Below are 14,749 nucleotides of genomic sequence, written 5' to 3'. Positions count from 1 at the left end.
ATAGGCCTGTCAATGTAATAAAACTAAGGATATGAGCATCAGCTAAAAGTTCCTGTAAGGTAGACAGCAGATACAGGACAACACGAGAGTGAATAAACTGGGGACAGGACAATAAAATATGGCGCACTGTCAATGGATGACCACAGGGGCACTGCAGGGCGGGGTCTCCGGGAGATCATCCACCAACTGAGGGGACGGCATCAACATAGGCCCCAACGAAAGGGCCGGCGATGGGAGAGAGAGAGGAGCCAGCATTTGGGGCTGCAGATGCTCAAGGAAACGAGGATGCAGTTGGTTGCGGTGATGCAAAATGACCCTGTTGGCCAGGCATATGTTGAACAGTTGTCAGCCACGGGGCCGGATAATGACCCCTGGAAGCCAGCTGGGCCGGGGCCCAAATTTGTGAGCCCACACCTTGGAGCCGGATGAATGTTGGGAAGCGCCAGCAGGAGGAGATGGAGTAGAGTCTGAGGCTGGCGAACATGGAGCAGTTCAGCTGGACTCTTGTCACGCACTGGTGTGACCCTGTAGGTACTGAGAAATAATGTAAGAGCTTCTTCTGGAGAACGGTCCTCCGTGTACTTCTTCATCTGAGTTTAAAAGTGTAAACAAGGCGCTCCGCCTTTCCATATGATTGGGGATGGAAAGGAGGTTTACAGGCATGGTGGATACCTTTATTGTGGCAGAATTTGGTGAACTCTTGACAGCGAAATTGCGGGCTGTTGTCAGATACCAAGGTGATGGGAAGGCCTTCCCTGGAAAATATTTTTGACAGGGCCATGATGGTATTCTCTGTGGTAATAAAGTAGCATCAGATAATGAAAGGGAAGTGGGAGAAGGCATCCGTGATGAGTAACCAGTAAGCGCCAAGGAAGGGTCCCCCAAAATCCATATGGATGCGTCCTCATGGGAGGGAAGTGGCTGGCCATGATTGGAAGGACCGATGTGGTGTAGGAAGGGCTTGGGTACACTGTTGACAACCCCGGACCATGCGCTCCACATCCTCTGTCATTCCTACCCAGAAGACATGGTGACGTGCGTAGGTTTTCGTCCAGGCTATACACCCGGGACCTTGATGTGGGACGTGGAGAATCCAGGACAGCAGGGAAGTTGGTTCCATGACTCATGGATTGGTGTCATTTTCTGCACGGAGGAGCACCCTGCTGACGGCCTCCAGTTGATGGCGGATGGAGAAGAATAATCAGAGGTCAGCCTGGGTGCGAGGTGGAGGAAGCGTGGGACAGCCTCGGAGAACATAGTGCTGCACCAGTTGCACGAGTGGATCTGCAGTCATTGCTGCAGTCACCCTTTCAGCTGTGACTGAGAATGCAGCTAATGCATCCTGTATGTCATCATCGACCTGAAAAATTAGGAGGTCCGATGAATCGAATACCGAATCCTGGCCGGAGGGGAGCCGAGACAAGCCATCAGTGTTGGCATTGTGGGGCGGCGGGTGGAATAATTGTTAATGTTCCCATTATTTATTTAATGCTGTTGTTTGCCGTTCTCAACACTGGCTCTCTAACTACAATATTGGCAACCAGAAAGTGATTAGCAAAACGTGAAGCCTGTAATTAGAATCCCTAGTGCCCACTTCATCTGAGAAATACATTTATAGCTTCAGCTAATAGCTCTGAGGAATTAGGAGATTGCCTGGGATTCTTAATCAAAAACCATTCTCTCTAAAATGTTCACTATATTCTGAAAGTCACAGACCAAAAAGAATCCACACAATCCAACTACCAGAGCAGTTCAGAGTCTAATGCGCTGATGCAACTATAACTGTTCAAATTAAATGTTTAAGTGAATGCTCGCCATAATTTGATGATAATGTTCATCAAACGCCACGCTAAATAATGGTAGAATGTCTGTCCTGCGGCGGCACGTGAAAATACGACATACGCAAACTGAAGATAGATCATTAACATCATCCCAAAATCAACACTTCACTCGAAAACGATTTCATGGTTACGCATATCCCGAGTAACTTATTACTGCATCCAAGGCTGTTTATATCAACGATACTGACGCGACACAACTCCCGGCACAGTTGGTGCGCTAATCAGCGTCTGGAGAGAACTGGGGCCTTGCCTTTTTTCACCCAGCTTTCTCACATATAAACCCATGGTGCGGACGGCTAAGGGAATGCCTGATCAAATCTGCTCTCCCAACTAGCTGCTGGGCTAGTAATGCACCACTTTAAGTTATCGAATAAATCATTGCTTCCTTTGCTGATGGGCGATGAAGCTTTCAATTTAATTGTACAATCAGCACACAAGTAAGTAATCATAATAAAAGTCTGACATGGCTAAGTCAAATATTTTGGGCGAGATAATTAATTTAATTACACTACATGCAGTTGACGAGCTCTGAACTTGCTCTTTGGAGATACGCTATAGCTATAGTTTTATAGTTATTCTGTTGAAACTTCTCACATTTTTATGATTTTAGTGGATCCCCCTTCTACTTAAATTTAAACATCCTAGCTTTATATATTCGCCTACTTGATCTATCTTGCTTCCTTAATTTCTAAGACAAAAACCAGAAAATCATGAATTTCAACTAAAATTGTAATTTGTGAGATCCAGAATACTGTTTCTACTAAATTATTATGCAAAAGGACTCTAAATATAAATTTTTAAGTTTCTAGCTCTTTTCTGCTGCGCCAATGATTTTTACAGAAAAACATCCACATTTTGAAAATGGTTAAAGTTATTGAACTGCTATCCAACACACATTGATTTTGTATTACTCCTGACATGCTAGAAACGTTTCAGATTTTTTTACTTCATTTTAAAGCAGTGCACAATATTTATGACGTCAGAGCTAGTTACAGCGGACTAGGCTGGCACACAATGTAAAGACTGATGTGAATTTTATAAGGCGTGAGTATGCTGCTTCCCTACATCACCCTCTACTTAACTTTTTTGAATGTAAATGAAAAAAAATTAATTACAAAAAGGGAAGCAAGAGTACAGTTTAACTACCTATGAAAATTAAAATTGAAATGTAAACATATAGAAAATATTAAAAGAAAACTTATTACCTACTTCAATTATTTAAATTGCTGGCATGTTCACTGCCTCTTAAGCAACATTATCACTCAAAATTTAAGCAAAATCAATGAAACACTTTGGCATACATATTGCCTTAGACAGACAAACACATAAAAATATGTAAAATTATGAAAATCTTAAATCCATTAAATTGTCTGTAAATATTTTTACATACACAAATTCAAAGAAAATAACACAGTTATTCATGATACATAAACAGATAATTATATCTTAGCAGTCTTTTCTAAACCTGAAAGAAAATTTCACAAATCATGACAATTTCATTTTTACGCACGTGGTTGTAGCCGCTTTGGCTGGCGTTCTACACTTCCATTCACAAGGGTAGAGGAGGGGAAGTTGCTATGGTGTGCGTCCTTCACGTTCACTCTAAATTACATGGGGAAAGGGGAGGGGTCACTGTGAGTTGTGTCCAAGTCACTCCACGCTTTCACGCAGCTACAGGGCTGCCATTATCTGGTTTGTCCTGTAGAACAAACAAAAAGAGTGCCTCAGACTCTGTTCATTTAAAATCTAAGGGTGGCAATGAAATGGGGATATATATATATATATATACATTTTATCTTTCAATATGTTGCTGGAACAAAGTTAACAGAACTTTTTCAATTTTACTCTCGCGGTTACTTAACTGTCATAAAATCAGTAAACAAATGGCTCAAAACGCTGTTAGTCACATACTAGAGAAAATTTATGCTCAAGGCATACAATCATGAATCCTATTTAATCTCAATTTATTATTTCTGGGCCAGAACACTGAACAAATGCTCGGTACATTCTTGATACATTTGTATTTAATTTACTTAGCTGACTCATCTTCGATTACCTTATTCTTAGAGATAGTATGAGTATATTTGATTAGTAGTTGTCTTCTCAGCTTCTTTGTACATGTGAGTAACTTGTGGTAATAGTACAGTTCTGAGCGTTCAAAACACACTATGTTTAGTTGACTACTAAATCCACTTAGTGGTCTTCTGCTGCTGTGTCAGTTCCACATCTGCAATTATGTACTTCCTTACTTTGCTAGTGTATGAACTTAAGTAATACTCACTCCATTAAAATTTAAAGCATAGGATAGCACATTTATTTCATATCTATAGTGTATTGCAGCTGATCAGTTTGCTCACGTGGCAATCCATTTCCACTTGATCGGATGCTGAAACCACAGGTAGTCTCTCTTGACCTACCACTAAAGTGCATTAAGTAATTATGGATGAGCATAATGCTAAATTCCTTAAACCTATAGGACACCATGAGCTGCTCTGTCTCATCTAACATAAGGGTACCTATGGTCGCATTCACGCCTCCAACTCATAACCTCAATACATGTAGGTGTGTCACCGCACACCCAACGCCAAAATAATGGCCAGCTCCAAACTTATAAATACTCCAGGGACGTGTCCTTCACATCTCAACCACAAACACTACTCAATCCTATTACACTGCCATTCCTTGCTACACAAGGTGAGTTAATTTTTACAACTTATCTGTCTATTTTTCATAACACTAAGCACTCTCTCTTGATATTTATTAGCTAGCTCTAATGCATACACTAGGTCTCATTACCACTTCAGATCCTGCTTATAAATGAACTTGTATTTCTTTTTTAAATATTATTGCGGGACCATTTCCAATAAAACAACACTTTGTACTTACAATATTACCAGGGTTCTATACATACTTGTTACTCAAATGCATTTGTACCTTAATTACGTCACACTTCTCTATTGTTTATGTCACTGTTAGGTTTGTCACATTAGGTATTTTCTTCACTAATCGGTGGATAGAATGGTTACAGAACTCATGGCTTGATAGCCATGACAGAAAATTTTAGTATTGCAAAGAAGGAGTCAAAACTTTGGTAGATAGGAAAGATGAAGAATGAGTGAGACCTGAAAAGGAAAGAAGATCTCACACAGCTGGGACTGCACAGCTGCCACACTGTGTAGAGGTTACAGAACAACTTCCCCCTACAGAATTCATTGGTTTCAAAAAATTTTTGTATTGGAAAGAAGAGGTCGAAATTTTAGGTGGATAGAAAAGATGAAGAGAGAGTGAAATCTGAAATGGGAAAGAAGATCTCACACAGCTGGGACTGCACAGCTGCCACACTGTGTAGAGGTTACAGAACAACCTCCTCCCTACAGAAAGCATTCACTACCTATGAACTTCTTTAGGTCGATCATGTTCCTGAGACCTAATAGCTTTTTACTCTTAGGGTACTCTAGCCTATATGCATTGGCATGTGGTTTTCCTATGATCCTGAAAGGTCCTTGGTATACGAACATGAATTTCTTTGTTTCTGCATTTATTTTCTTTGATTTTTCCTTGGTTTTGACAAGGACTAACTGACCTATTTCAAAACTGGTGGGTACAGCTTTTGCGTCATGACGCTTCTTCCTTTCCAATGCTCTTTTTCTTATATTTGCCCCAGCCTTTAACTTCTTCTCATCTGTGGATATTTGCGTTAGAATAGGGAATTCTACCATATCTGCAATCACATTGTGCGGTTCTTGGCCAAACATCAATTCGCAAGGCGCAAAACCAGTTGCATCATGCCTTAAGTTGTTAATTACATTCTCAAAATACTTCATGTGCTCTGCCCAACTTGAGTGTTTCCGAGCACAACAAGTCCTGCAAAGCCTATTCAATTCTCTCATAATACGTTCACTCATATTTTCTTGGGGGAAATATGCAGATATTTTCAGATGTTTCACTCCGGCCTTATCCAGACATTCTTTAAATCTATCAGAAGTAAATTGAGGCCCATTGTCTGACAGCAAACTCTTCGGAACGCCAATGCTCATGAAAAATTTTTTTCCTAGTTTTCTACCAATGTTTTTGCATTTGCTCTTTTAATTGGGTATAGCTTAACATATTTACTAAATCCATCTACAACAACAAAAACATGGGTGCACCCACCTCTCGAAGCAGGAAGAGGGCCAAACAAATCACAAGCCAGTAATTCTAGGGTTTCAGTTGGCTCTACTGAATGCATATCCCCTTGTATTCTGGTGTTAGCAGCATGGACTTTCTGGCACACTACACAAGATGCTAGACGCTTGGCAACACGGCGGTACATGTTGTCAAACACAACTTTCTCTTTTAATTTTGCAATGCACTTCTTTGCACCATAGTGCCAATACCTCAGGTGTACATAGTCGATTAGTAAGTCTACATGTTGTGAGGGAAAGCACAGCTTCCACTCAGAAACACCTACCTTTTTCCTCCTAAACAGAATACCTTTATGCAGACAGTAGTATTGCGAAACCTTATGATAGTTCGCATCTCCAAAATAACTCTTTACTAATTTCAGCTGGTCATCTGCATTCTGCTCACTCTCAAGTTCTTAATCACCCTCTTTAATGCACTTTCTTCCTTTATTTCGTGCAACGCAAACATTCGTACTTGACTTAGGTCTGTTGCTGTAATTCCCATGTCATCACAGAGCTCCGCACTTCTAGATAACCCATCAGCTACCAAATTATCTTTCCCTTGAATATATCTAACCTCAAGGTCAAACTGCTGGAGATACGATGACCATCTTACCAAACGAGCATTCCTCAACTTACAGGTCTTTAAAAAGGTCAACGCCTTATGGTCATGAAGAAATCTTGTGACCTAATAGATACTGCTCAAATTTCTGTACCCCAAATACAATTGCCAATGCTTCCAGTTCTGAGATGCTATAATTTCTCTCTGCTGCCTGTAAAGATCGACTTGTGAAAGCTATAGTCTTGTGCACTTCTTGTTCGTTCTCTATTTCTACTTGGAATATCTCCACAGCTATACCATAGCCACTAGCATCAACATTAATTGTGCAATCAGCACACAGGTAAGTAATCATAATAAAAGTCTGACGTGGCTTTGTCAAATATTTTGGGCGAGATAATTAATTTAATTACACTACACGCAGTAGACAAGCTCTGAACTTGCCCTTTGGAGATACGCTATTGCTATAGTTTTATAGTTATTCAGTTGAAACTTCTCACATCTTTATGATTATAGCGGATCTCCCTTCTACTTAAATTTAAACATCCTAGCTTTATTTATTCGCCTACTTAATCTATCTTGCTTCCTTAATTTTAAAGATAAAAACCATAAAATCATGAATTTCAACTAAAATTGTAATTTGTGAGATCCAGAATACTGTTTCTACTAAATTATTATGTAAAAGGAATCTAAATATAAATTTTTAAGTTTCTAGCTCTTTTCTGTTGCGCCAATGATTTTTACAGAAAAACGTCCAAATTTCGAAAATGGTTAAAGTTATTGAACTGATATTCAACACCCATTGATTTAGTATTACTCCTGACATGCTAGAAATGTTTCAGGTTATTTACTTGATTTTTAAAGTATGGCGCAACATTTATGACGTCAGAGCTAGTTACAGCGGACTGGCTGGCACACAATGGAAAGACTGATGTGAATTTTATAAGGCGTGAGTAGGCTGCTTCCCTACAGCATGCTGCGAGGTTGGCCAGAAATGGATGGTGTACCTAAAATGTGAAAGGAATAGGGCCCATCACTGCAGGCGGTGGGAAGTCTTTGTGGATAACTGGGCTGATGTTGAAAATAAGGCCACGAGGGGCTTATGGTCACTGATCAAGCGAAAAGACGTACCGTAAAGGTATGGGAGGAATTTGGTACAGGCAAACACAATGTCTAGGGCCTCCTTCTTAATTTGGAAATATTTGCCTTGGGCATCTGTAAGGGATTTAGATATGTACGCCAATGGGCATTCTGATCCATCCGGTAGACAGTGTGAAAGGACAGCCCCAACATCATGGTCTGAGGTGTCTGTAACCAAGGGGAGAGGAAGGAAGGGGTTATATGGCATGAGACACTCCATGAGTGCACCTTCCATTTTAAGGTTTGGAAAGCCAATTCACAAGCCGGGGGCCAATGAAAAGTCATATTATTTAGGCATAGGTAATGGAGGAGCGCCGCAACATGGGCGGCAGAGGGAATGAACTTTTGATAGTAAGCAATTTTACCCAGGAAAGACCGCAATTGGTGGACATCACGTGGGTGAGGAAGGGCCGCTATAGCAGCAATGTGGGAGAAGGTAAGTGATATGGCATCATGGGAAATGATGTGACCCAGGTAGGAGATAGCAGGTTGAAAAAAGGAGCATTTAGCAAGGTTGCATTTTAGGCCCACAGTCCGCAGGCACAGGACAATTGTCGCAGATGGCTGAGATGTTCATCCACGGTATGGCCGGTGATGACGATGTTGTCAAAGTAGTTGATACAACATGGCACATCCTGCAAGAGCTGTTCCAAGTAAAGCTGAAAGATGGCTGGTGCGCAAGCGATGTCATACATGAGGCGGTTCAACTGAAACAGCCCAAACAGTGTGTTGATGATGGCCAAGTGAGTAGAAGGCTCATCAAGAGGTATTTGGAGGTAGGCCTCGGCAAGATCGATCTTCGAAAAAAAATTTCCACCTGCGAGCTTGGAGAACAGGTCCTCGGGACACAGGAGGGGATAGTCTTTAACCTGTAGCTGAGGGTTAAGCGTAGCCTTGAAGTCAACACAAACTCAAAGACGCCTCTCTGGTCTTTTGAGGATGAACAAGGGTGTCGCCCACAAACTGTAACAGACTGGAGTGATAACTCCTTCTATGGTGAGACGGTCCAATTCTTGTTAAAGAGGATGCTGGAGGGTGTGGGGAACCTGCTGGGCCCAGAAGTACTTTAGGCAGGCAGATGGTCTCAGCTGGAGCAACACATGAAAATCTTGAGCACAACCGATGCCCAGCAAGAAGAGGTCCTGGAATTCCATGTACAAGGTATCGACTGCCGGCAATGGAACCTGGGAAGACACCACATGAACATTGTCATTGATGATGAAGCTAAGGCACAGAAGGCATCCAACCCGAAGAGATCCACCATGGCCTCATTGTTGGCCACAAGGAATGTAACTTTCCAGCGAACTATTTATACAGGACGGAAGCCATGAACTGACCCAAGAGGGCAATCGTGTGCTTATTATAATAAGTAAGGAGGCGCCGAGGTGTGGATGCCGGGGGTCACCACAATCTTTGCACAAGAGGAATAGCTGATCAGTGAGACCGCTGTTCCAGTATCCACCTGCATCTGTAATGGCTGACCATTGACCTAAATGTCAATCATCAGCTTGGAAGATCCTGAAAACTGCACCTGATTGATATCCATGAGGATAGGTCCCTGACGGTCATTGGTTGGATGAGGAGTGGGCTGTGAAGATTGGCAGACCGAACTGACATGTCTGTTATGGGTACACACTGCACAATACGCCTACTTGTCAGGGCAGTCTTCCCGTGCATGGTTCTTAAAGCACGGGCAGGACAGCAGCCGGAGGGGCTGGTGGTGCTGGTGAGGGTGCAGGGGCCTCTGTGCACTGACGGCCTGCGCCGGACCTGTGAAGCCGTCTGAGGGTGCAAATTCCTGTACAGGGTGGCTGCCCTGTTGATGCTGTGCAGAACAGGATGGTTGGTGCCAGCCATTGGAATGGATAGTGGCAACGTCTTCGACCTCCACCTTCGATGGTCGGTGCCAGCCATTAGAATGGATAGTGACAATGTCTTCGACCTCCACCAGCGATGTGATGGGCTCTGAGGCGTTGTAGTCGTGGAGGGTCACTTCCGCCCAGGATTCCAAACGCTTGTCGGGCGCTGTAGAGACTTCGTACTTAAATGCTAGATCAATGATCTGGTCGAGAGTAGGATCGTTGACTCGGAGGGCATCGTGCCGGAAAGCCACATGAGGGGCGGCATGGATGGGGTGATTGCGGACCATCTTGTCCATGTAAGATTCTTTGGAGACTTGTGTGTTGAAGTGACATTTCCGGCTGAGACCTTGCATTTCCGCTGCCCACTGGTGATAGGATTGGCCAGCCTTCTTGTGACACTGGTAGAATTCGACGCGAGCAGCCAACATGTGGAACCGTCATTGGTAGTAAGCCGCGAGAACCTAACAAATCTGGGAGAAAGTCAAAGAATCCGGAGGTCGAAGTTGGAGTTTCATCAAGAGAACACACACTTTGGACTGGTTCCAGGACAAAAAGTAGGAACGACAAGCAGCCTCTTGGATAAACTGGTGGATCTGAAAATGCTGCTGGAGCCGCTTCTCGTATGTTTCTAAGTCTTCAGCATCCTCGTTGAAAGTGGGAAACAGCGGGGGCGGCGAAACTGTGTGGTTTTGCAAGAGTTCCACAAATAAACGTTCCTGTGTATCCTGAGATTTCTTGCAAAACTGTTGAAAACCTTGTAGTAAGTTGTGCACATTTTGGGCCGGCTGCTGAAGTACTGCCATGGGGAAGACACATGCAGGCGCCAACTCGTCGCCACTTGTGTGCGACTGACAATTCGCAATTTCTCACAAACACAAGTTATATTCATGTTAGTTTACACAGTTGATGACTGAACAACAAAAGAAAGGTAACAATAATGAAGACAGTAAAAGTCTCCTAATTGAGGCAAATAAAAGTTAACTTCTACTTTTCCACAAAGGTTCGTGGTAACACACACACATCTTAGTAAAAGTCCAATTCAGAGACGAAGCCGTAATCTTCAGCGGTCGAAGTCCACGAGGTCAGCATCTGGAGTGAACTGAACTTTGGGGCTGGATCTAGCCCCTAAATAGCTGTCTCCAGCCAATCAGGTTTTGGCGTAGTGATACTTCCTGCAGGGCGTCACTTGAGCTCCCCCTGCAGGAAGCAGTGCTCAGAATGTCTGTTCCCATTATCTTGTATGTAAATAGCTGGTGTTTACCATGGTGCTTTCAAACCCATGATTTAATTTAACATTAACAAAAAAACATGTTTACTTATTTACATGTTAAGATGAAGGTACAGAAAACTTTACAGCTCCGACTCTAAAGGTCAAAATCCCAAATTTAACTACACAAAAATTCTGTACTGTCACACCTACATCTACATGATTACTCCAAAAACCACATTTAAATGCCTCGCAGGGGGTTCATCAAACCACCTTAGCAATAATTATTTATTATTCCAATCTTGTGCAGTGCATGGAAAAAACGAACACATATATCTTTCTGTGTGAGCTCTGATTTCCCTTATTTTATTCTGGTGATTGTTTCTCCTGATGTAGGGTGACATCAATGAAATATTTTTGCATTCAGAGGAGAAAGTTGGTAACTGAAATTTCGTGAAATGATTCTGCCACAATGAAAAACACATTTGTTTTAATGATGTCCACCCCAAATCCAATATCATGTTAGTGACATTCTCTCCACTATTTCATGACAGTACAAAACATGCTGCCACTATTTGAACTCTCTCAATGTATTCGGTCAATCCTATCTGGTAAGGATTCCAGACCGAGCAACAGTACTCTGAAAGAGGATGGACAAGTGTAGTGTATGTAGCCTCTTTAGTAGATCTATTACATTTTTTAATGTCCTGCCAGTAAAATGCAGTCTTTGGTTAGCCTTCTCCACAACATTTTCTGTGTGTTCCTTTCAATTTAAGTTGTTTGTAATTGTAATTCCCGAGGTATTTACTTGAATTTATGACCTTTAGATTTGACTGATTTGTGTGTAACCAAAATTTAACAGATTCCTTTTAGCACTCATGTGGATGACCTCACACTTTGGTGATTTAGGGTCAATTGCAAATGTTTTCTCCCCACACAAGTATCTTTTCGAAATCATTTTGCAATTTGTTTTGATCTTCTGATGACTTTACTAGTTGATAAACTACAGCTCATCTGCAAAAAACCTAAGATGGCTGCTCAGATTGTCTCCTAAATTGTTTATATAGATAAGGAACAGCAAAGGTTGGGGAATGCCAGAAATCACTTCTGTTTTACTCGATGACTTTCCATCAGTTACTAAAAACTGTGACCTCTCTGACAGGAAATCATGAATCCAGTCACAAAACTGAGACGATATTCCATAAGCATGTGATTTCACTACAAACCACTTGTGTGGTATGGTGTCAAAAGCCTTCCGGAAATCTAGAAATACAGAATCAATTTTAAATCCCTTGTCAATAGCACTCGAAGAGCTAGTTATGTATCACAAGAGTGATGTTTTCTAAATCCATGTTGACTTTGTGTCACTAGACCATTTTCTTCAAGGTAATTCATAATGTTTGAATACAATATATGTCCCAGACTCCTGCCACATATCAATGTTAATTATATGGTCCTGTAATTTAGTGGATTACTCCTACTACTTTTCTTAAATATTGGTGTGACCTGTGCAAGTTTCCAGTCTTTGGGTATGGATCTTTTGTCAAGCGAATGGTTATGTATGATTGTTAAGTATGAAGCTACTGTATCAGCATATTCTGAAAGGAACCTAACTGTTATACAGTCTGGACTGGAAGACTTGCCTTTGTTAAATGATTTAAGTTGCTTAACTACTCTGAGGATATCTACTTCTACGTTATTCATGTTGGCAGTTGTTCTTGATTCGAAAATCTGATCTTAGTTCGTTGATAACAGTTCTTGCAAGGCATGTGTGAACATTGTGTCCAGTTGCTTGCACTCATGGAAAAAATAGTTTATTATTTAAATAATAGGGTTTAATGAGCACAGAGTCTGCAAAATTGCATTTATAACTGAAATCTGCCAGACTCATAACTTTTAGTTTTTTGAATATTAGAAAACTTTCATAGAAAATAAATTTAATTAATACATTGAGTTTCAACAATCAGTTTATTTTGGTATTAACAGTGTGATATATGATGTTTCTTTTTCTAGTGGCTCTGTTACCTGTATCAGAAAAACTGCCATATTCCAATTGTATTTTATAAAAAGCATTACGTTCAAACAAATGTTATAAGATAATAATATATTTGCAAGTCACTTCAATTTTTTTCTCATTAGTGTTGAAAATTTTCAGCAGGATCAGTTGAAGGAGAAAAACTGGACCTTGTTATATTTGGTGCCAGTGGCTTTACTGGAAAATATACTACTGAAGAAGCTTTAAGATTATCGAAAGTAAATGGTGGTTTTACATGGGGAATAGCTGGTAGGAGCTCTAAGAAGTTAAAGCAGATTTTAGATGACATCAGTAAGAAAACAGGTATGTACCTTAAAAATCAGAAACCTTATGTAATGATGCCATATCTGTTGTCTCCACGATTACAGTTATCATTAAATAATAATTAAGATACATACATTTTTTATTTATTTTTTCTCAAGACTATTAATTTGAAAATTTGAATACAGTATTCATTTAGCATTAATTACACTATAAATACAAAACGGTCTCCAAAACAATTGACATAATGAAAAGAATCTATTTCTAACTGATATTAGATAAATGTTTTGTCAGTGTTGAGTGAACATGGCACCTGTTTGTTTCATTGCACTGAAAGAGCAAGTTGGTATATTCTCAATAATAACCAGTGCTGAAAATTTTAATTCTTACCTCACTAGTAATGCACTGTCTACCCACTGTGACAATCTATAGTGTGCATCTACATCCACACTCTGCAAACCATAGTGGAGAGTATTTCCCATTGTACCATGTTCCATTGGTGTTTGAAGCACAGAAAGAATGACTGCTTTAATGACTCTGTGTGTGGTGTCATTAGTCTCATTTTGCCTTCATGGTCCCCCTGGGATTGATACATAGCAATCTGTAGTATGTTTCTAGGTTGCTCAGTTAAAACATTTTTTTGAAACTATATAACTCATAATATAATTGTCCCACACATCACCATAAAATTCCTCTTAGTCTGGTTGTTTTTTATAAAATCCTTGAGAGGCGTAAGATATACAAATGAAGAACCTTTTAATTATCTTGATTTTTCTCTTCTTGTTTTTGGCTCTAATTCCTGTTGTGTCTAGGGGTACATTCTTGAGGCTATAATTTTTATAACGTTCTGGGTTCCTGAAGATGAAATAACTGATGAAGATTTGCCTATTGCTATGAATAGTTTTTTTGCTTTATCCCAGTCTTCTAATTCACATTGACTTTACAATTTTTACTTCTGTCACACCAAAAGTTACATTATAAGCGACACATTCAAAAACACATCTGATTCCATCAGAGGCATGCCCACTACTAATACTTACATTCTGCAGTACTCATACAATTCCAAAATGTTCACAAAGCGAAATAGTTTACATACTTTTTTGCCAAAAGAAGAATCTTCACAGAAATATTTAATTATCTTGTAAATTAATCCAGAAATATATTTAATAATTAGCGTTAGATTGTGCAATTAATAATATGATTTTTAAATGTGCTTGAAATTTCATAATTTCAAATATTTTTGAAAGAAGAGTAATTTTAGCTGTTAGTACATATCGATTATAACACATTAATTTCTTTTTATACATTTCGGCCTGAAATACAGGGTGATTCAAAAAGAATACCACAACTTTAGGAATTTAAAACCCTGCAATGACAAAAGGCAGAGCTAAGCACTATCTGTCGGCGAATTAAGGGGGCTATAAAGTTTCATTTAGTTGCACATTTGTTCGCCATTTCAGCCAATAAAGTTTTTGGTCCCTTTTTCTTCGAAGGTGCTACTGTAACTGGACTACAGTATCTGGAGATGTTAGAGAATTGGCTGTTCCCTCAGCTCGAACAAGAAGCACAACAATTCATATTTCAGCAGGATGGAGCGCCACCACATTGGCACTTATCTGTCCGTAACTACCTGAACGTCAACTACCCGAGGCGATGGATCGGCCGCCAGGCAGCCCGTGAC

The 14,749-nt window shown here is 40.5% G+C and overlaps 1 protein-coding gene across 2 annotated transcripts in view; it reads left to right on the top strand.

Annotated features, from left to right (window-relative positions):
* LOC124612638 (saccharopine dehydrogenase-like oxidoreductase) overlaps positions 1 to 14,749 on the top strand; it is a 124,730-nt gene that overhangs the window by 31,554 nt on the left and 78,427 nt on the right. The window contains exon 2 of one of the 2 annotated variants that reach the window (XM_047140936.1): positions 12,928 to 13,110. In XM_047140936.1, the coding sequence (XP_046996892.1) occupies positions 12,928 to 13,110 (183 nt within the window). The remainder of the gene's footprint in view (positions 1 to 12,927; positions 13,111 to 14,749) is intronic. The other variant, XM_047140937.1, reaches the window with a different exon arrangement.

Source organism: Schistocerca americana, chromosome 4 (genome assembly GCF_021461395.2).
Source record: "Schistocerca americana isolate TAMUIC-IGC-003095 chromosome 4, iqSchAmer2.1, whole genome shotgun sequence".
Taxonomy (NCBI): domain Eukaryota; kingdom Metazoa; phylum Arthropoda; class Insecta; order Orthoptera; family Acrididae; genus Schistocerca; species Schistocerca americana.
This window is presented reverse-complemented; position numbering and strand designations above follow the sequence as displayed.